The sequence below is a fragment of the Phocoena sinus genome, chromosome 7, assembly GCF_008692025.1.
Source record: "Phocoena sinus isolate mPhoSin1 chromosome 7, mPhoSin1.pri, whole genome shotgun sequence".
Lineage (NCBI taxonomy): Eukaryota > Metazoa > Chordata > Mammalia > Artiodactyla > Phocoenidae > Phocoena > Phocoena sinus.
The window spans coordinates 90,406,983-90,429,621 of NC_045769.1; the positions used below are offsets into that span (position 1 = coordinate 90,406,983).

A 22,639-nucleotide genomic window follows, 5' to 3' on the forward strand; every position below is an offset into this window, starting at 1 on the left:
ATATTTTTCTGGCTACTTTTACCTCACTTAGAATCTGGGGTGAAAAAAAAAACTGTTCTCTTCTTGGTGCCTTAGTTTTTCCTCTGAAAATTAAAACACACAAATCATAGAGTAATAGTATCATTTTATATTGCATCAAATTACACCAATGTTTCTTGAAATATGAACTTTTAAAAATATATGACTAGGTCTTTCAGGATAGCAGTGTTTCTGAAACATTTACTATTACTAGTTTTAAGTTAGATCAAACTTCGATCTCTCCTACATTGCAGTCCAGCTTCCATTTGAGATATTTCTTCTGCTCTTGCATGACAAAGACTCTCAGAATCTATGTTTTGGCTTATGGTTACCGGGGGGGGGGGGGAAGTGGGGGGGGATAAATTGGGAGATTGGGATTGACATATACATACTACTAAATATAAAACAGATAACTAATAAGGACCTGCTGTATAGCACAGGGAACTCTTCTCAATACTCTGTAATGACCTATATAGAAAAAGAATCTAAAAAAGAGTGGATATATGTATAACTAATTCACTTTGCTGTAAGCAGAAACTAACACAACATTTTAAATCAACTATGTTCCAATATAAATTAAATAAAAATTAAATTAAATTAAAAGAATGTGATAAGAATCTATGTTTTGGTCTGCTTTCTATTTTTAATTAAAGTATATGTATGGGAAGAAATACATGTGATTCTGCATGTATTTATATTTCCATCATCAAAAATTTTACTGTTTGAAGAAGAGCCATTGATGACTAGAATAAAAATATCTTAATTTTTATGCTGTAGAAGTTAGGTATTTTGTAGGTCAGCAAGATCTCTTAGTAGTGAACATGAAGCAGTTTTCACTGACTTATTTTGCTCCTAGCATGGAATACAAATCATTATAACAACTACATGAGTATTCATATTTTTAGTGTTTGCGCTTTGAATTTCATACACAGTGGTAAAGAAAATGAACTTGATAATGATGTGTCTGAAAATTCCTCCTGTAACATTTGGAAATAGCATTTGTATTATTTATTTGATTAAAACAGTATGAAATTCTAACAGAAAATCTCTCTTAACAGTCTAGCACGCTTCATGTGTAAGATGATATATATTGCTGAAGGATTACTAATTTGTTCCCAGGTTACAACAAAAGTTTGGAGAAAACTTTGAATGGTTTAAGCTCATTAAAAATTGGTACAATAGAAAATCTTTATTCATAAGAATCAAAGGATATAAGAAGAGTTTATGTTGTAATATGATATTATGTTCATCTACCCAAAGCTTTATTACCCAAGTCCAGTCATGCTTTAAATTTGCTTATTCTTTGAATAAAATGCTCTTTAATGAATACAGAATGAGTTAACTCTATGTTACTGACTCTGAAAAACAAATTATTGGTATGACATCCAAAGCAGCCTTCTCTCTATTGGTGTCCTGTCCACTCCTCTTTCCTCCAAAGTTTTACACTTTTATTACTAATGAAGAAGCATCATATTGTTACTAGTGCATCAAAAACAACAGACCACAGGCTTTGGGCTGTCCAATTCAATCCATTCATCTTTCTCACTCTTTCTGTTTTTTGATAAATTATGGGTGAAGCATGTACTTTGATTTAAGAGACATTTGCCCTGGATTCAGATGTGACAAGTGGTCACAGTAGTTTCAAACTGAATGTTTTGTTTTGAACATAGTTCCAGATACACTCAAGAAGGAAAGCACCACTCTTGATATTAAAACACCACCGAAAGTCCTGTAAAATGCAGGCATGATGAATCAATCTTCTCATTAAATCTTTTTAATAAAAACATTCCATTTTCTGAGTAACACCCTGTTCTATGGGTTTAAATCAATAAAGTGATAATAGTAGACAGGAAAGTGGTTGCTACATTAGGAAGACACTAACCTGCTTCCCGCAGTGGAGCTGTAGGATTGTGAACTCTCAGAACCGTGCTGCTTTTCAGATTAGTTTTGCCTTCTAAAATAATATTTCATTGGAAAACTTTAAAAAATGATCATGACAGACAGAAGGAAAAAGTATTTACATAGCTTGACCTCTTTAAGTAATCGCTGAATACAATAGAAAAAAATGAGTTTTATTTCATGGAATCCTTCACTATTAACAGCCTCTAAGACCACTCCACCTATTCCCTTGATAATTATCTTTGGAGTCTTTATTAACCTCCATCTGTCATCTTACATCTGTGTGTGTGTGTGTGTGTGTGTGTGTGTGTGTGTGTGTGTGTGTGCGTGTGTTTAATATTTAGGGAGTCATGGATTGGATATAGGATACTTTAAACTTGATTTTGGAACTTACTTGGTGTTTAACCTTTAAGAAATCACTTAAACGCTTTGAAATTTGCTGGTGTTAAAAATAGATACCATCTTGGGGGCTTCCCTGGTGGCGCAGTGGTTGAGAGTCCGCCTGCCGGTGCAGGGAACACGGGTTCGTGCCCTGGTCCGGGAAGATCCCACATGCTGCTGAGCGGCTGGGCCCATGAGCCATGGCCGCTGAGCCTGCACGTCCGGAGCCTGTGCTACGCAACGGGAGAGGCCACAACAGTGAGAAGCCCACGTACAGCAAAAAAAAAGAAAAAAGATACCATCTTATCTTATGGGATAGTTATAAAGATAACACAAATTTAAGTTACTTCACTTAGATTTTTATTTATTTTATTTTACTTTTTAAAATAACAATTCTCAAAAGGCTACAAGAAGTAGAGGTAATAGTATAGTGTATTCCACAAATCAGTCACCTAGCTTCAATAATTCTCGATGTATGAAAGTTTTATTTCTTAAATACCCCACCCCCCCACTTCTAGTCTATGGATGATTTTGAACCAAATCTTAGCCATTAAAATATTCTATCTGTATTTTAGTATGTAACCCTAAATGATAGGAAATTATATTTTGTTTTTCAGTTTTTTGTTTTTTTTTTCTTTTTTGCGATATGAGGGCCTCTCACTGTTGTGGCCTCTCCCGTTGTGGAGCACAGGCTCCGGACGCGCAGGCTCAGCGGCCATGGCTCACGGGCCCAGCCGCTCCGCGGCATGTGGGATCTTCCCGGACCGGGGCACGAACCCGTGTCCCCTGCATCGGCAGGCGGACTCTCAACCACTGCGCCACCAGGGAAGCCCTGTTTTTCAGTTTTTATAAACAAAATAATCTTATTGTATCTTAAGAATAATACTTCTTTAATTCATCAAATTACCCAGTCAAAATGTTTGCAGTTTTTTGGGAGAATCAATAGAATCTAATTGAGTTTTAATTTACATAAGATAAAGTCACTAAATATAAGTATACAGTTTGATAACTTTTGAAAAATGTATAGGATCATATAATTACCATCACAGTCAAGATATATAGCACATTTCTATTACTCCACCATTTTTCCTCATGCATTTTTACTGTCTGGGGCATCTGATAGGTACATGTTTAATTTTTAAGAAACAGTTAAAGAGTTTTCCAAAGTGATTGTATCATCTTACTGTACTGCAAGCATTATATGAGAGTTCTAGTCTCACCAACATTGGAGTGAATATTAGTGTCTCTTTGTGGTTTTAATTAGCATTTTCCTGTACTAATAATGTTGAGCCTCTTTTCATGTTGTTACTAGACACATGTCTATTTTCTTTGTGAAATAGTTGTAAATAGTAGAATCATCTTTTACTGATTTTTATGTACTTTGATTTTTTGCCATCTTATGAAGTCCTGGGTTTAAAAATTTACTTTGGGTTCAAGTACTTTGCCTGATAAATTCAATGTGTATATTTTCTCCTAGTCTGTAGTTTGCCTTTTTCTTTTTTTAATCATGTATTTGAAGGGAAAAATTTTTTAATTATGAAGAATTTGAATTTATCAATTATTTCTTTTATGGTTCACACTTTTGCATTTATCTAAGAAATTTTTGCCCATCTCAAGATCAAAATGATTTTGCTCTGTTTTCTTCCAGAAGTTTTATAATTTAAGGGGAAACAATTCAGATTTTCACCACTGTTAAGATGCCTTGTAAGTTGTTCATTGATATCCTTAATCAGTTTGAGGAAATTACCTTCTATTTCTAATTTGCTAATTGTTTTATCATGAATGGGTGTTGATTTTTGTCAAATTACATGTTAATTACTTTTTGAATATGAAAGCAACCTGGTGTTTGTGAGAAGAGCCATACTTGATCATCATGTATCGTTGTTTTAACATGAAGTTACATTTGAATTACTACTTTTTTTCTGTTTAAAATATTTTCATTGGTCTCCATAAGAAATATTGATCTGTAATTTTTTTTTTTCTTCTTGTATTGTTTTTGTTAGATTTAGGTGTAGGGTTATTCTAGTCTCATGAAATGAGCTGTAAAGTGTTTCTTCCTCCTTTATTTTCTGAGAAAGTTTGTGTAGGTGTTTTTTCTTTCATGATTCTATGAGAGAATTCACCATTGGAATGATCTGGGCCTGGAGGTCTTCCTCCCTCCCTCTCTCCCTCCTTCCCTCCTTCCTTCCTTTCTTTCCTTTTTGTACATACACACTCACATACATGTATATATCCATTACGCCAACTTGGTTTCTTAAAAGGCCACACTTTCCTCATGGAATTAACTTTGTATTTTTGTCAAAAGTGATGTAAATATAATGAATAGGCTATTTTGGGTTCCTTTCATTTCCATATAAATTTTAGAATCAGTTTGAGATTATTCAACCAATGCCCTTGCTGGGATTTTGATTGGGATTTCACTGTACTTATAGATAAATTATGGGAGAATTGATATCTTAATAGTAATGAATCTTATGATTGATATGTATGGTATATTTTGACTTACTTAGGTCTTCTTTAATTCTCTCATTAATGTTTGTCAGTTTTCAGTGTACAGGTCTTGTACATATTTTGTTAAATATATTTTAAGTATTTCATATTATTATGTAATTATTTTAACTTTTTATTTTTTGAAATAATTTCAGACTTACACAAAATTAAAAAATAATATAGAGTTCCCTTACACTCTTCACCAATAATAAAATTATTACTATAACACAATTATGATTGATATAAAACTATTAATTGATATACAGGTCTTTTGCACATTTCTTCAGTTGTAACACTAAAGTCTATTTTCTAAACCAGGTTCCAATCCTGGAATACACATTGCAATTGGTTGTTATGTTTCCTTATTTGCCTTTAATCTGAGACATTGCCCTAGTTTTAGTTTGGCTTTTTAAGAAAATACTTTTGATGGGTACTATTCTGTTTTCCTTAGAATATCCCTCAATTTTTATTTATCTGTTATTTCTTCATGGCTAAATTCTGGTTAAAATTTTTGGAGAGAAACAGTAATAGTGATATTGTCCCCTTTCTATAGTATTATATCAAGATGAACATCATATTGATATGTCCTATTAATGGTGATGTTTTCTTTATCATCATTTGGTTTGATCACTTGGTTAAAGTGACAGACATCTAATTTCACTTTAAAGTTACTTTTTTTTTCCCTTATGAAGTTAATAAGTAGCTGGTGGAAATAAATAGTCTTTGATATTTTTTTTTAATTTACTTATTTTTGTTGTGTTGGGTCTTCGTTTCTGTGCAAGGGCTTTCTCTAGTTGTGGCAAGCGGGGGCCACTCTTCATTGCGGTGCGCGGACCTCTCACTATCACGGCCTCTCTTGTTGCGGAGCACAGGCTTCAGATGCACATGCTCAGTAGTTGTGGCTCTCGGGCCTAGCTGCTCCGCGGCATGTGGGATCCTCCCAGACCAGGACTCGAGCCCGTGTCCCCTGCATTAGCAGGCAGATTCTCAACCACTGCGCCACCAGGGAAGCCCTAGTCTTTGAATTTTAACATTTGCTTGTGTATCACTTAGCCATCAATCTATGATCCCCATCCTCCCATTCCTAGGCAACCATGAATCCACTTACTGTCTCTGTAGATTTGTCTATTCTGGATATCTACTATATATAGAATACAATATGTGGTCCTTTGTGATTAGCTCCTTTTACTTAACATAACATTTTCAAGGTTGTTATAGCATGCATCAGTACTTCATTTCTTTTCATTGCTGAAGAATATTCCATTGTATGGATGTACCACATTTTATTTATCCATTAATCATTCCTCTGTTGCTGGACGTTTGGGTTATTTCTACTTTTTGGCTGTTATGAATAGTGTTGCAGTGAATATTTATGAATATTCAATGTGCAAATTTTCATTTCTCTATACCAATAGTGGACTTGATGTATCACATAGAAACTATGTTTAACAATTTGTGGTATTAGACTGTGTTTTGTGAAACTATGTTTAACGATTTGTAGTATTGTTAGATTGCTTTCTAAAGTGGTTGCACCATTTTATATTCTCAAAACTAGTGTATGAGGGTTCATTTCTCTACATCCTTGCCGAGAATTGTTATTATTTGTCTTTTGTTTATAAAAATATGAATAGGTTTGAGGTAATATCTTGCTGTGGTTTTGATTTGCATTTCCCTGAAGGCCAACCAATTCATTCTTTCATTCAACAGATATCATTAAGTGTCTAGTATGTGCCAGATGCTGATCTAAGTGCTTAACATTCATCAGTGAACAAAACAGGTAAAGATACCCACTTTCAGGAAGCTTATGTTCCAGCAGGAGAAGACAGATAATAATCAGTAAACCTAATAAGTACAGAGTAGAGTAGCATAAAGGAATTGAATGTGACATAGTAGAGGAGTACAGGTTGTAGTTGGAAACTCAAGATAAACCTCCCTCATTGAAAAAGTGTTATTTGAGCTAATTCTTGAAGGGATGAGCTAGGTGGCCATATGGATATTTTGGAGGCAGAGTCAGGCGTAGAGAACAGCCAATGTGAAGACTTTGTGTGCTTGGTATATGTGAGATATAATCAAGAGGCCATTGTGGTCAGAATAGAGAGAACAAGTGAGCGTGGAAGAGATTAGTAGCTGATAATTCCAGAGAGGTAACTGGGCACCAGGTCATATAGGGCACTATACACCATTTCAACGACTCTGGAGGATCTTGAAAAAGATTAACAGACACACTGACCTCCAGATGTAAGAAGGTTGTTACATTTACTCACTTTGTTTTTACATTGGTATTATTTTTAAATTTTTGTTTTGAATTTCTGCTTCATCTAATAGCCTCCTATTGAATAAAATGAATTTTATTGGGACACATTTTTAAAGCATATTTCTCAATTTGAGGGCTTATAGGAATTCAGATTTAACAACTGTGCAAGACTTTTTGCAATTCTAAAAATAAACAGCATTAGAAAAAATATCACTCAAGAAACTGATGACAGTGTTTGCTTCTAAGGAAAAAGATGTGAGGTTGGAAGTTGGAGGTGGGAAGGAGTGTGTGCATAATTATTGTGATTGTTAAAAATAAGTGAATTTGATTGAAATAGAAAACAATATGCATAATTAAGGAAGGTGTGTATATGAAAGTATACAAAGTCATGCAGCTAGATCCTACAGTAGTTTTTGCTGAGTTTTAGTTTTTTTTTTTAAGTATGTCTTTTAATTTGATTAATCAAGAAGAATTTTAGGATGACATTGCCACATATTTATGAAAATTCAAATGTATTTTAATAACTCACCTTCCCATCATTACATATACATTTATAAATATGCCCATATTTATTAAAATGACCCTGGAGCAGCCTATGGCTATGTGTGTAACATTTAAAAGGTACAGCATATCAATAATATAATAATATTTTATATTATGATTTTATATACATACAATTTTTATATTATATAAATAAAATGGTTAGGTAAACATTTTGGATATAACCTTCCATCACAAATCTTTTGTCACTTGTCAGAGCGATATTTAACAAATCAAATGAGGTTTGGTTTTTTGTTTTGTTTGTTTTGGCTAGTAATCATAAGAATGTTCAGAACAGCATGAACATCCCTCTCCCTACATACACAACAAGCAAAAATCTTTTATTTCCGGAATTGTAAATCTTGCACCTGCTCAGTGTAACTCCATCACTTGCAGTTCCAATACTGAAGGTGATAGGAGTTTCAAGATGGCCAGTGTCCATGTCATATGACTTACTTAATTAAAATCACTGCTTTTCAATTTTACCTCAAAATTAATAGGTAGGCATAATAATATTTGTAACCCTTAGTAGAACTTTCCAGATGACATGGGAGAAAAAAAAACAGAACTCAAGAATTTTGTCAAGGCAGACATTAATTTTACCTCTAAGCATAAGTTTAATGACATGGTAATCTCAGAAGTTGCAAAAGCATTAAATTTACAAATGGAAATCTATTCTAAAAGTTTATTTTAGAATAGTTTGTAACATTAAAAAAAATAAGGATAAAACTCAAAGTGTATTTAAGGTTCTAAACCCACCTTTACAAACCTATTTAAATCCTACTGCATTCATGCAAAAATAATTATAGCTAACATTTATGAAAGCTTACTATGTAATCATGCTAGTATTTTCTGAATATCATTTAACATTTTCTGAAATTCTATGATAAATATTAATTCCGCTTTTGTCATTTTAAAGATGAGGAAAGAGAGGCCCGGAGAAGTGAAATAATAAGCCCCAAGTCACACAATAAGAGGACGTGCTAGACATGATTGCAAATATTCTAACTCCAGAGTCTAGGCTCATAGTCCTAGGCTAACCTTTCTTTTTAAATGTAGTAAGAGTTAAGTTAATCTGTTTCTGGCCTTTCCCTTGACAGTTGTATTCACATAATCACATACACTGAAAAACAAATATTCATGCATACAAACAATTATCCTTTCATGCAGGACAATTTTTTAACTTCTTACAATGTAGCATTTAAAGTAATATTTAATTTTTTTTGATATTCAGTAAATCCTAATTAAAAAAATTAAGACTGGTAATTCAGTATGGCTTGGACATAGGAGGTGTTTTTTGTTTGTTTTTTTGTGGTACGTGGGCCTCTTCCTTCTGTGGCCTCTCCCGTTGCGGAGCACAGGCTCTGGACGCGCAGGCTCAGCGGCCATGGCTCACGGGCCCAGCCGCTCCGCGGCATGTGGGATCTTCCCAGACCAGGACACGAACCCGTGTCCCCTGCATCAGCAGGTGGACTCTCAACCACTGTGCCACCAGGGAAGCCCATATAGGAGGTTTTGACTTAACGTATTACTTTGACTAGCTCTTCACTTTTTCTACTAAAATATTAAAAAGGAGGGTTGTATTTAGACAATGACCTAGAGAGTAACAGTATTGAAATATTTGTCAAAGGCATGAATGTGATCCTGAGATTATGTTTACCATTCTTCAGTAAAACATAAATGTTGGTAATACAATTTTATAAAGAAAAAAGTTTATTTTTCTGTACATAAGCAAATAAAGTACAAAGTTGAGTTCTAAGTTCATATAAATGTACATTAAAAAAAAGAAGAGGAAGAAATAACCACAAACACAGGGAAAGAAATAAACACAAACAAGGGGGAAATGTTTTTTAAATCACTCATTTATTTATTGATTTGATCAATAAATAATCATTGAAGGCTTCCCTGGTGGCACAGTGGTTGGGAGTCTGCCTGCCAATGCAGGGGACACGGGTTTGTGCCCTGGTCCGGGAGAATCCCACATGCTGCGGAGCAACTAAGCCCATGCACCACAGCTACTAAGCCTGTACTCTGGAGCCCGTGGGCCACAACTACTGAGCCCGCGTGCCACAACTGCTGAAGCCCGCATGCCTAGAGCCCGTGCTCCGCAACAGGAGAGGCCGCCGCAGTGGGAGGCCTGTGCACCTCAGCAAGGAGTGGCCCCTGCTCCCGCAACTGGAGAGAGACCACACGCAGCAACGAAGACCCAACACAGCCAAAAATAAATAAATAAATAAATGTTAAAAAAAAATCATTGAATGTTAAATACGTTCTATTGTATTTATCTATGGATAAAAATCTATTTATCTATGGAAAAAATACAAGCTTTTGGGCTTCCCTGGTGGCGCAGTGGTTGGGAGTCCGCCTGTCAATGCGGGGGACGTGGGTTCATGCCCCGGTCCGGGAGGATCCCACATGCCACTGAGCGGCTGGGCCCGTGAGCCATGGTCACTGGGCCTGTGCATCCGGAGCCTGTGCTCCGCAGCGGGAGAGGCCACAACGTTGAGAGGCCCGCGTACAGCAAAAAAGCAAACAAACAAACAAAAACAAAATACAAGCTCTTATGATATCCTCTGATGAGTGTTATAATGAATGTGTATAGAAACTGTCTGGATATGCAGAAGAAGCCATTTTGCTTTGGGCAGCTGGGAAGGGTTTCCCAAAGGAAGTCACCCTTGAATTGGGTCTCACAATGAATGGTTTTGGAAGGAATTCAAAGCAGAAGGAACTAACTGAAAAATATATTTAGTTTTTTTTTTTAACGTTTACTCTTTATTGATACAAATCAGCTTATGAATCTCAAACTGTCTAAATATATCTAAATCAGAATTTTGGATAAGCTATAATTTTAATAACTATAATCAAATGTGAAGCCAAGACAATCATAATGTTAGAAACTTGCTCAAATTCCATTCAGAAGTGGCTTTAACACTTCAGGAATATCACGGTTTTTCTTCTCATTAGTTTTCTGTGTGACCTAAGGGAATATATTATCCATTCTCTTTCTTTGGGAAAGGAGCTGAGTCATTACCTTTTATTATCCTATTTTACAGATTAAGAGTCTGAGTTCCAAGAAGCCAAAAAGCTATCCAGGGAAAAATAATGAGTCTCAGAATAGGGTTCTTTCTACTACTTCTCTAATGCATATCTACAGATATTTTCTCCATCCATCTCCATGTTCTCTTCCCCCTGAAGGTTTACCTGTGTGGTCAAATGGCTTCCTTGTCCTCTGGCCTTTGGTTGAGTGTGATCAACAGAGAGATCAGAAAGAGAGAGTGTGAAATCAAAGTAATTCATTCTCTAATCTCTCTCAGAAGGGTCTGCCTCTCTAACAAAGGCTGGTAACTCCTCTCACACAATAGGCAGTCTTTTAGATGACTGCTATGAATGTTGTTCTTTTCAAATTTGGTTGGACACTACTGACATTTAGATATTTTATATTTGTTCTGCAAACTCACTCAGGCAAGTTAAATATAGCCATCTATTCTTAAGTTAAATATTTCTCAGTTTTAAGTTGCTGATTTACCACATCACCATTCTCTCCCAGGCTAAAGCAACTGCAATTGTTTCTCTGCAATCTGTAACACTTTGTCATGCCTGGCCATGGCAGGGGCCAAGTTGTCATTTCTCATAATGATCATTTATGATCTTGTCAGTGAGGCAATCAGCTGGGGTGTTTGGGAAGCTTCTTGTTTACTTGGCTTTTAAATTGTTTGGTTTAACATTTAGCATCTGGGTGTTGGAAATATGGTCTGGCTTATAAAACTGAATGTTTTTATTCCTTGATTAGTTGCCGTGCTTCTACCAATAAAGCTCCGGTGAAGTTTCAAGATAGGAAAGGCATATTTTTAGTGACTAAATTCCCTGACATATAACTTCAAGTCAATTGAAGTTGAAGTTGTGGATTACCAATTTAATTGTCCATCTATGAGGACACATGTGAGGTTACGTGACTTTGTCAAGAAATGCATTATCTGAATGAACATAACTATTTTGAAACATGAACCTATTTATAGGTTCAAGGTTAAAGTGCCTGAAAATTATGCCATAATGGTATATTATTACCACATAACATGGTAGAGTGTAATTTACGAGGACAAAGCTTTTGCATTGTAAATAAAGATGCTGATTAGGCTTGCAAGGTACAGTATTTATGAAATTATGATAAAAATGTTTAATAGGGAGATGAGAAAGTGTAATTTAGTGTATTTCACTTCTCTTTTCCTCATTGAACTCTGACCAGTGAAATGTCTAAAGTCAGCTCAATTCTTAGTGGAACCTATTGTACCCTATGAAAGTAACATGCATAATTATAGACTGAGTTTAATGTTGCTTTTTTCCCTTTTCTGTGTGTCAGCAGAAGTAAAGAAGTAAACTACTAAGTTCAATCCGTATTAAAATTTATAAAAGTTGCTATATACCAAATGACTTTTGGTAACAACATAGAAAAACTTTCATTGTCATAAGAATAACTATTCCTTATCCATAAAAAAACAACTATTTTTATTTATGTTTAACTAACATAATTTATTTTTCATTCTTAGTGATTTAGCAATGTTTACTGAATGTCTATTTTGTTCACATAAAATATACTGAATAGAAAAGGGGATCAAAGAGATTACTACTACTCCTAACTTGAAGGAGCATAGATTTAATAATAAGGACAGCACATACACATCTGCTAATATCAAAGAGTTTCTCCTGTCTCTTTAACCAAGGCAAATTTTATATATAAAATTTAATTCAAATCTTAGTTGCTTTGGGTCTGAAATAGCCTCAAAGCATTGAGTAAATCTGTGACCTTGGGCTGATTACGTAAGCTTGTTAAGCTTCAATCCTCATCAATAAAAGGTGGATTGGAATAGTATCTACAATATAGGGTAGAGTGAGATTAAATTTGGTATGATACATACACATCCTGTATGTTGTAAGCATTCATGAAGTGTTAGCTCTTATTATTTACTAAAACAATGGTAAAATGACAATTGAGTGAATGAATGAGTGACGAAAACCCTTGTGGGTTCTGGTAGAAAGGGAAATAGAGAGTCCTTAGTTTGTAAATACTCCCCTAATATTTGTATTCTTTACCTTTCTTGCTCAAAATATCATAAGTATTATCCTTTGTCTGGAAAAATGCAGTTGATCTTAACTGGTGTCCCTGAAACTCTTTTTGTTCTTATCTGATCTAATCTCTACACCAGAGGCAAAATAATCTTTACTAACGAATAATGACCTTAAAGTGCTTAAAATTTTTTTTTTAATTTACCATTACTTTCAGAACAGAACTCAGACTCACAACCTTGGCCTATAGGAAGAAAGGTCCTACATATTTGCCCTTCTGGCCTTTCTCACCAAGCTCATCATGGGATCCTCTCCCCAGATGTCTGAGTGTTAATAATGCTCACTTAACCTTTGCTCTTTTTCCCAGCATTTCATGTTCCCCCTTCCTCTTGCCTTTTGCACCATGTATTCCCTCTGCCAAAAGCTTCTCCTTCTCTTTCCCATCCTATCGCCTATTCATCCTTCCTTTTCTCAGGAAAATCTTCCCAGAAAGCACAGTATAGAAGTTATTTTCTTAACAAGCAATCTTTATTATGTTGATTCAAAAGAATAGTTACTGAAATTTAAAGCAGATATAAATCTTAAAGCCTGGCTCTTCAAAAAGGAAAAAGTAAAACTGTCTTAATCAGCCATGGCTGCTCTAACAAAATACCATACACTGGGTGGTTTAAACAATAGACATTTATTTCTCAGGGTTCCAGGCTGAGAAATCTGAGATCAGCATGCCAGCACATTTGGGCTCAAGTGACAGACCTCTTTCTGGCTTGCAGCAGCTCCTTTCTTGCTGTGTATCCTCTCACGAAGGAGAACAAGAGAGATCTTTTCCTCTTCATATAAGGACACTAATCCCATCACAGGGACCTCACCCTCATGACCTCATCTATACTTAATTACCTCCCAAATGTTCCACCTACAAGTATCACATGGTGGGTTAAGATTTCAACATATGAATTTTGGGGAGACACAAACATTCAGTCCATAACATTGTTACAGGTGATCTTTTATACTCATGAAATATTGACTAGGGAATAACATGTTATTTCCAAAGAAATACAAATGAGGAATATTAAACTAGTACACTTACTAAATATCAGCCATCTTTTCAGATTTCCAATAGGGCAAAAAAGTGCATTTTAGCATTAGTTTTCCCCATGCTCGTGTGTGTGTGTGTGTGTGTGTGTGTGTGTGTGTGTGTGTGTTTGGAAGGGTGGAGGTTAGGTGAAAACCACTATTATACAGCAACATGACCTGCACTTAGATTAGTAAAATTGTTCTAAGAACAGGAGAACATATGGAAAAATTATCTTGTCCCTCTGTAATATAAGGTGTTCTAATGTATTACAGATCAAGAAAGACATCTTTTTCCCCTCTTTAAAGAGGTTGAAGATTTTAAAATTGATTTTACTTATATCTCAAGAAACTTTGGAGTGCTCATGTGCCTGTCAATTTGTAAAGAAAAAAATAAATATATATTCTTTAATCCAAAATGATAAGTAATTAGATCTGTGTGGTAAGATTATTATTTATTTTCTTTTGTACTTTTCTCTATTTTATAATTCTTGTTTTTTAAAGTGAGCTCCCAAACAGCAGCATCAACAGCACCTGGAAGTTTGTTAGAAATGAAGAATCTGAGGTTCCACCCCTAACCTAGTAAATCAGAATATGAATTTTAACAAATCTCAAAGTGAATTGCATGTACATTAAAACTTGAGAAATATTGCTCTATAGAACAGAAAATACTTATATATTCAGAATAAAAATGAAGTAATTGTTTTTATAAGAGGGTAATTACCAGTTAATTCAGAATGACTGAGGAAAAATTTGGGAAATCAGGAAGATGACATTGCTAATTACCTCATAATAATTTAGAATTTGATATAGGATGGGGTAAAGAGAGGGGACTATTTTTTTTTTAAACTACCACATTCCAAAGATTATCTGTTTTCTCCAAACCACATCAATTTTAGTAGTCAGTAAATGATTTAATCCTAGAATGTATTAATTCCTAAGAAGGCAACTTGTGGCACCAGGAAGGGTATTTCCCAAATATTTGTTTCTTTGTGACCATTCCCATGCAGTCATCATTCCTGTGAAAATTCCTTTTTTATTTATTTTTTCTGATTACAGGGAAAAGTAATGTAGCTAGGTCTCTGCTTGGCATATTTAATATTCCAAGGCAAATAATCAAATTGATTTATTTCTATAAAAATATTACTATTGAGGTTTCTAAATTTGAGTTTTATACAAAAATAATTATTTTATAACAGATCTGGAGGCAAAAATCACAAAAATTAATATCAAACTTATCTCTGACAGCTAAATTAAATAAATACAAACATATATGTATATATACATATGGATATATATAAATATAAGATGTTCAAAATATTTCTATATATATCCTTATAACAGCCCTGTGAAGTTGTTAAAGCAGGTTTTAATCAGCCCCATCTTAAAGATGAGCAAACTAAAATAAAAAAAAAAGTGAAACATCTTCCCCAAATCTACTCTGCTCAAGAATGACCATACTGCCATTTGAATGTAGGCCCTCTGAGCCCTTCCCATTATACCACAATGGTTTCTAAAATGGAGGTGACTGAGTAAATTCTATAGTTCTGAATTGGATGTTGATTATCAAGCCCTCCTGATTAGGATGTTGATAAGGCAAAAAGCCCATTTCTTTATTCTAGGTATGCCACGACATCTCTATTCATGTAATTTGTCCACAGTAGGGAGGCAAAGCTTTCTTCTAAATGAAACCAAACAAAATAAAATAAACTACATCAATGCCTTTAAAGCTGTTCCTTGAAGTTCTTGCTGCCTTAGAGGCAAATTCTTGTAGATTTCTTAGCTTCTCTAAGGCTTAAGGTCCTTTTTTTCCTCTCTTCTTTTGTATGTTTACTGTTCAATTCCTAAAATTATTTCTCATCTCTTTGCTACAAGAGAAAACTCATGTTAGTTTCTCTCTTCTAGAAATCTGAGCATTTCATTCAACTAACAAGGGTGTGCTCACATTTAAACCATCCCTCTGTTCATTCACTAATTTGCTAAAGAGTTCAGAGGAACTATTTGGATAGGTCACCTATGGATTAGATTTAGAAGCAAAAGCAAAGTAAAATGACTAGACAGTAAAAACATCTATTTTCTGATGTATCCTGTCCTTCCAAATGTAGTTGCAGTCCCATATATTTACCTAATATTACTTCTGAAAATATTTTAAAGAAATTTTTGGCCTTTATTTAAAAAAAATTATTTAGATCTGAGTGACATGCACTAAAATGTAAATATTTAAAGTTTAAAAGTCTTCATGCACACACACACAAACACCCATATTATCTGTGAGTCCACCATCACATCAAGATAATGAGCATATCAATGACCCCAACACATTTCTTCATTTCCTTTTTTAATCCTTCTTTTTCCACCCTACCGCTTCCCACTCTGTCCACAGGAAGCACTGTTTCTTTTTTGTCACTACAGGTTAGTTTGCATTTTGTAGAAGTTTATATGAATGGTATGATATACCTGTACTCCCTTTTGTCTGGCTTCTTTCGCTCAGCATAATTATTTTGAAATTTATCCACAGTGTTACATACATCAATAATTCATCCTTTTTTTTTTTTTCTCAGTAGTATTACATTGAATGTGTTAAGGAAAAAATATCCATGACTCCTGTTAAAATGATAAAGGGGACTTTATTCAGGACTATCAGGATAGGTATATAGAGACAACTGCAGTGGGGTTTTGCAGTAGAGGAGAGGAATTGAGGTCAACTCTAAATACAAGGAAAAGTAGAAATTTATAGCCAGGGAGTGAATGGGCTGTGAGTGGATGGACAATTACTAAGAGGAAATATCAGAGGTAAGGGACAGCCCCAGCTTTAAGATGAGCAAACTAAAATTCAAAAAAAAAGTGAAACATCTTCCCCAAATGCACTCAACTGACCTAACAAGATTCTTGGTGAAGGCAGGCCTAGGTGATCGATCAGACTTTGATCCCCAATCTGAATGCTTTTTATTTTTGTTTTCTTGCCTAATTATACTGGCTAGAAATTCTAGGACAATGTTGGGTAGAAGTAGTAAGAATGATTTTTCCTGTCTTATTCCTAGTTTTATTTCTATTCATATTTTTAGTCTGAGTTTCTATCAGGAATGCATATTAGATCCAACCAATAAATTCTCTGTACTGAGACCTTCATATGAGTTTTCTTATTTTGCGTGTTATACTGATAGGATTTTAAAATGTTAAATAACTCTGTATTCCTTGGATAAAACTTACTTCATCATTATGTGTTTTTCATTTTATTGATATCAAAGAGCCATCTTTTAGTTTCATTGATTTTCCTCTGATTTTTTCCTGTTTTCTATTTCCTTGCTTTCTCTTCTGATTTTTATTTTGTTTTCCTTTATTTTGGATTTAACTTACATTTTCTCTTCTACTTTCTTAAGGTGGAAGCTGAGGTCACAGATTTGCGACTTTTCTTCTCTTTTTCCATAGTAGTTTAGTGGTAAAATTTTACATATTACCATTAAAATTCTTGAGCATTCTTTTGGGAAACAGTTAAGCTACCTGGAAAGAGTTTGATCCTTTCAGGATTTGCTGTTAAGGTTTGAGAGACTGGAGTAGAACAGAGTTTAGGGTTAATTATTCCCCGCTGCTGAGCCAAGACCCTTCCAAGTACTCTACTCAGAGTCCCATGAATTACAAAGATTTTAAGTCTGGTTGGCATTAACAAGTGTGATTCTTGGACCCACGTAAATTTTGGAAACTCTTCTCTCTAATCCTTTTGCAAGACTCTTTCACCAGCTTGCAGTAACTGTCTCACATACTGTGCTTAATACTCCAGGAGGACCCTGTGCAGATATCCAGAGGTCTCTCTCTGTTGCCTTCTTCTCTCCAACACTCTGCCTTGTAAGAGCTAACCATATTACCCTCCCGTAACTCTCAGCTATATCCACTCAGAGAGTTCCCTGGACTCTGTTGGGTTTCTTTGCACTGTGTTGCTACCTGGAATCTGTCTCAGGCTATAAACAGTGGAGGTTATGGGACTCACTTGGTTTATTTCCTGTTACTCAGGAATCACTGTCCTTCCTTACCTGATATCCAATGTGTTGAAAAGCCTCCTTTTATATATATATATATATATATATATATATATATATATATTTTTTTTTTTTTTTTTTCGTTGTTTTATTGAGAAGGATAATCTACACCCTTTTACTTCATCTTGGTCTGAGTGAAACTTTTTGGTCTTTGCTTTTAAACTTTTATTGCCAATACATGTATATCTGGTTAACTTATTCATGTTGTAAGCTTCCTAAAGGAATAACCTGGATCAGTTGAACTTTATATTCTGTATATAGTTCTGAGAGCTTAGTGAGTGTTTACTGTATATCTAAAGATTTCTTAATAATGATAAATAAATGTTTAATACTAATAGTCTCATATTGTTGTCATGATGATTTTGGTTTATAATGCTAAATAGACACAGCTGCTTAAACAAACTGAATGATTATTAAATAGAAATATACTGCAAAATATTAAGTAAACATTGCAAAAACTAAGGATGGTTAAGACATTTAAAATAAACTATAGGGCTTCCCTGGTGGCGCAGTGGTTGAAAGTCCGCCTGCCGATGCAGGGGACGTGGGTTCGTGCCCCGGTCCGGGAAGATCCCACATGCCGCGGAGCGGCTGGGCCCGTGAGCCATGGCCGCTGAGCCTGCGCGTCCGGAGCCTGTGCTCCGCAACGGGAGAGGCCACCACAGTGAGAGGCCCACGTACCCCAAAAAAAAAAAAAAAAAAAAAAAAAAAAAATAAACTATAAACACATTATGATAATACATTTAGTGAAATGTATTTTTATCTGATTATTTCAATAATCAGAAATAATCTTAATCTCTTTTCTTTTGAGCAAAAACAGATGAGGATATCTTCATTTAAAAAAATATGATATTTTACTTTATTCCAGGTGATTGTCAAATCTGGGCCAGGGGCTTTTCTCAGTTTGGCTGTTTATGACAATTATATCTTCTGGTCAGACTGGGGAAGAAGAGCTATCCTGCGTTCCAACAAGTACACGGGAGGAGATACAAAAATTCTTCGTTCTGATATTCCACATCAACCAATGGGTATCATAGCTGTTGCCAACGACACCAATAGCTGTAAGTTACAATATTTATTTGTAAGTTACAAATATATTTCTCAATTATATAATCTCTCAAAAAACGTATTTATGTTTTTAGTAATACTTAGTTGGATTTTGTTTTCTTACTGTTTCTGGGGCTAGTGTTCAGGCTTTGACTATCTAATATATTGAAATTATCTGAAAGTTTTATGGAAAATTTTGTAGTTCTTAATTTATCACCAGAGGAACAATTCATTTTTAATTATTTGCTTCTGGATTTCTATTTCATACTTGCTCACTCCTCATATTTTTGAACATTCAGATCGTTTCCAAGAAAATAATACTTGTTGATAAACAAGCTTTGCATCTGGCCTTAAAATTTTTTTAATCACTGGAATACCTACAATATTGCAGTCTGCAGTACACATGTGGTTTCTAGAGGTACTAGTGCATTGAACGACAAATATGTTAGAAAATGTAGAGATTTATTACGTATTTTTAATGTTCTTATCTTTTGGAATGTTTAGATTTGTTTAAAAATCCCAAATCTTCCTTGTTCATGAGATATTTTTGAGAGATTGAGGCTGTCTAGCAGTTTACTGTTAATCTATATTAACATAGACTAGGAATTCAATATAAAATGTCACCAGTAAAACCTGTTCATTGCAGGTGAACTTTCTCCATGTGCGTTACTGAATGGAGGTTGCCATGACCTGTGCCTTTTAACTCCTAATGGAAGAGTGAACTGTTCCTGCAGGGGGGATAGAATATTGCTGAATGACAACAGATGTGTGAGTAAGTAAAGAGAATTGAAATGTGATATAACTGCTCAAAATGGCACACATGGACCTTGAAATTGTTTGAGTATATTTATGAAGTTGTACTATTAGAGGCCTGGTTGTCTTATCTCTCCCTTCTAAAAAGAACTCAGTTTACCATTCTACCTATAGCACCATGTGATAGGTAATGATAACCCAAACAGTGACAAATGTTGTGTCCCCCTGATTCTGGGCTGGAAGATGTTGGATTAGCTAGCGAAATACCTACAAGCAATGATCATCTGAAAACTTGTGTTTATGACTTTGAGGATTCAGTCAATAGCGAAATTAATTAAAGCTGAAATAAAGCAGTGTATAGGCAGTAGCTTAGTAGCTTTGTAGTAAACCCATTCACAATCCATCAGACTATGTAAATGAGAAAAAATGGCTCCCACAGTTTATTTGTAATCATTTCCAAACTGTTAATTAAAAATGTAACGTTGCAGCCTTGCATGGTTTATATCTCCCAAAGGCATTGCAATCTTTAATTAGTACCATTACAATAAATACTTACTAACAGCTAAGTTACCAAAACTGTTTCCACTATAAATAAGGGTTCAAGTGTTCCAATACTGCCATGAAAAATTAGCCAGCAACGTAAAAAGGGTTAATTTCTCTTTAATATTAAGACTATTCATGAGTAAGAAAGATGGGAGAGAAGCATCTTGGAAAATTGGAAATTGGTGAACTCACTCTTAGGATGTGTCAATTTTTGACATATTTTTTCTCCTCATCTGTATCCTCATCTCATATATTTCCTCTTAGAAAATCAATAGAGCTGCATATATCTACATTATAAAAATTAGTATCATAAGCTGTAAGTATTTTTCATTTTTAGTCTTCTTTTGGTCTTTATATACCAAGATGTTCTCTTTTGCCTGTTCTTTATTTTAATATGAGCACTTTGTCATCGCTTTCTTTACTTTGAAAACTACTGCACCTAATGCAAGAACATATACGTATTTTCTCACTTTGCAAATTGGTACCAGAACCCAAAAGGGCATCTCTTAGCAAAAGAAGTAAAAGACTTTTATTTAAGAATGTGCCAAAGAAAACAAGGGAATGATGTAATTGTTTAGAAGATAGCAAATTTCAATAATTTGGGCCACAAATTCCCACATTTCTTCATCACCTAACACTTCCCTGAATTGCTCACGCAATTGCTTAAACTCTCTCTTTCAGTTTGCCTTTGTGGTTTCAGCTGTAATGGCCTGGATCTGATGCTATCTGTAAGCCTGGAGTTTTAGCCATGCATTAGAATCACTCATGTTTCTTTCACAGGTCACTACAGGCCAGTAGTAAACCAATGCCTTTAGTCAGAACAGCAAGGCTTATTTGTATACAACGGATGCCTGTCATTGCTGAAATATAGATTAGATACATCTATCCCTACTAAGCCACCTGCTTCTCACTGTTGATGAGAGGGAATGAATCAGACAGAAAACTATAGTTTTAAACAAGCATAGTTGTATTCACATAGAACTGTAGAGTGATATTGCATTCCTCAGAGCTGACATACCTTTACAGAAGTATCTTGTATCCGCTGTGCATTCACATTGAAATCCTGTGGTCCAGCAGAGAGATTGAAAAGTAACTCTTGGCTTCTTTTTGTCAAGTCCATCTTTAGGAAATGAGGATGTTTCTGGCATATCTGTGTCGACCTCTGAATTAGTTCACCCAGAGCAGTTTATGAATGTTAATGGCAGCATTACAGGGGTGAAGGACCATTTACTAACACCTACCCGAGGGCAAAGGAGGGAAAAGCCATTTGTTGTCATAACTCTTGACATAAAGATTAGGCAATTTCATTTTACACAACGTTGCTAGCCTTATTAAAACCCATAACAGAAATAAGAATGGCAAATATAATTAGATGAAGCAATTACCTTGTAAGAGAATTGAGGATAGCTGAACCACATTTTTTGTTTCTAGAAAGAGGAAGAAAGTACTCAATACTATTTCTTCAAATGAACATACCTAAGCAAGAATTGTGCTCATACAATGTTTGTTTTTTCATGATAAACCATATTTATCATGAATAATTTTCATTTTTTCCTTAAAGGCACAACGATTATAAAAGCAAAATATGATATTTGCCATCATAACAATTAGCTTTCACTGGAAATGAGAAATTAAACAGGATATGTTTAAAATAGACAAAATAAGTTAGGAATTCTAATGGACTCTCAGTAAACGGATGAATTTTGTTCAGTTCATGATCTAAGGTGATTGTGTGCAGTAATGTCAGCACTCTTCTTAAAGACAATAATTCTTTAAAGTTAATGATATTTTTAGATTCTTAATTCCTTGTTGCTTCCTCTAAAATGGCATTCTACCTTAGCTACTGACCAGTGAAGTTTAGACTGCACCAAGAAAAATAAAATTACCTTTAGAGAGGGGTGCTATCATTTAAAGAGTTAAATTATAAGTCTTTAATAGGTGGATAAGATAGATATTCTAGTAAAATGAGTTAAATTCTAGGATAATAAAGAAATGAAACACTGGAAACTTTAAACAGTATTTGTGGCTGTTTAATTAATTATTCCTGAAATAAATCCTAAAAACTGATTGTAAAATTAAGTCGTGTTACCTGCATTAGTAGAAATAAATGAATTCTAATTACCTCCAACATAATTAACATGACTGACTTTCACTGTACAGTTTTTCAACAAGCAATGGAATGAGTACATGCAAGCAAATAGCATGTAATACAACCAAAACATTGCATCCCAAAAGTTTGCTAGTAAATCTATTATTTAAGAATAAAAATAAGTCTGTTTTCCCCAAGAGAGGTCTTTCTAAGACAAGGGTAACATACTGGCACTCCAGGGATGAAACCTAACTGTAGAAAAGCTCACAAGTTGGGCAAACCACATAAAAACTCAGGCTTTTAATTTCTTATAAAAATCCTGACATTTAGAAGTGGGACAATATGGCAGTAGTCCACTGGAGCCCATAAGCATCTGGTGCACATGCTTTCCAGTTTATCATTGTCCTCCCCAGCACATCCTACAGATTCCCATGCATTTCAAGGAGAAGGTACTGATCACGT

The 22,639-nt window shown here is 34.7% G+C and overlaps 1 protein-coding gene across 1 annotated transcript in view; it reads left to right on the forward strand.

Moving 5' to 3' along the window:
* LRP1B (LDL receptor related protein 1B) overlaps positions 1-22,639 on the forward strand; it is a 1,461,391-nt gene that overhangs the window by 1,147,069 nt on the left and 291,683 nt on the right. The window contains 2 exon segments of the mRNA XM_032636635.1: positions 18,614-18,806; positions 19,439-19,564. Coding sequence (XP_032492526.1) covers positions 18,614-18,806; positions 19,439-19,564 — 319 coding nt within the window.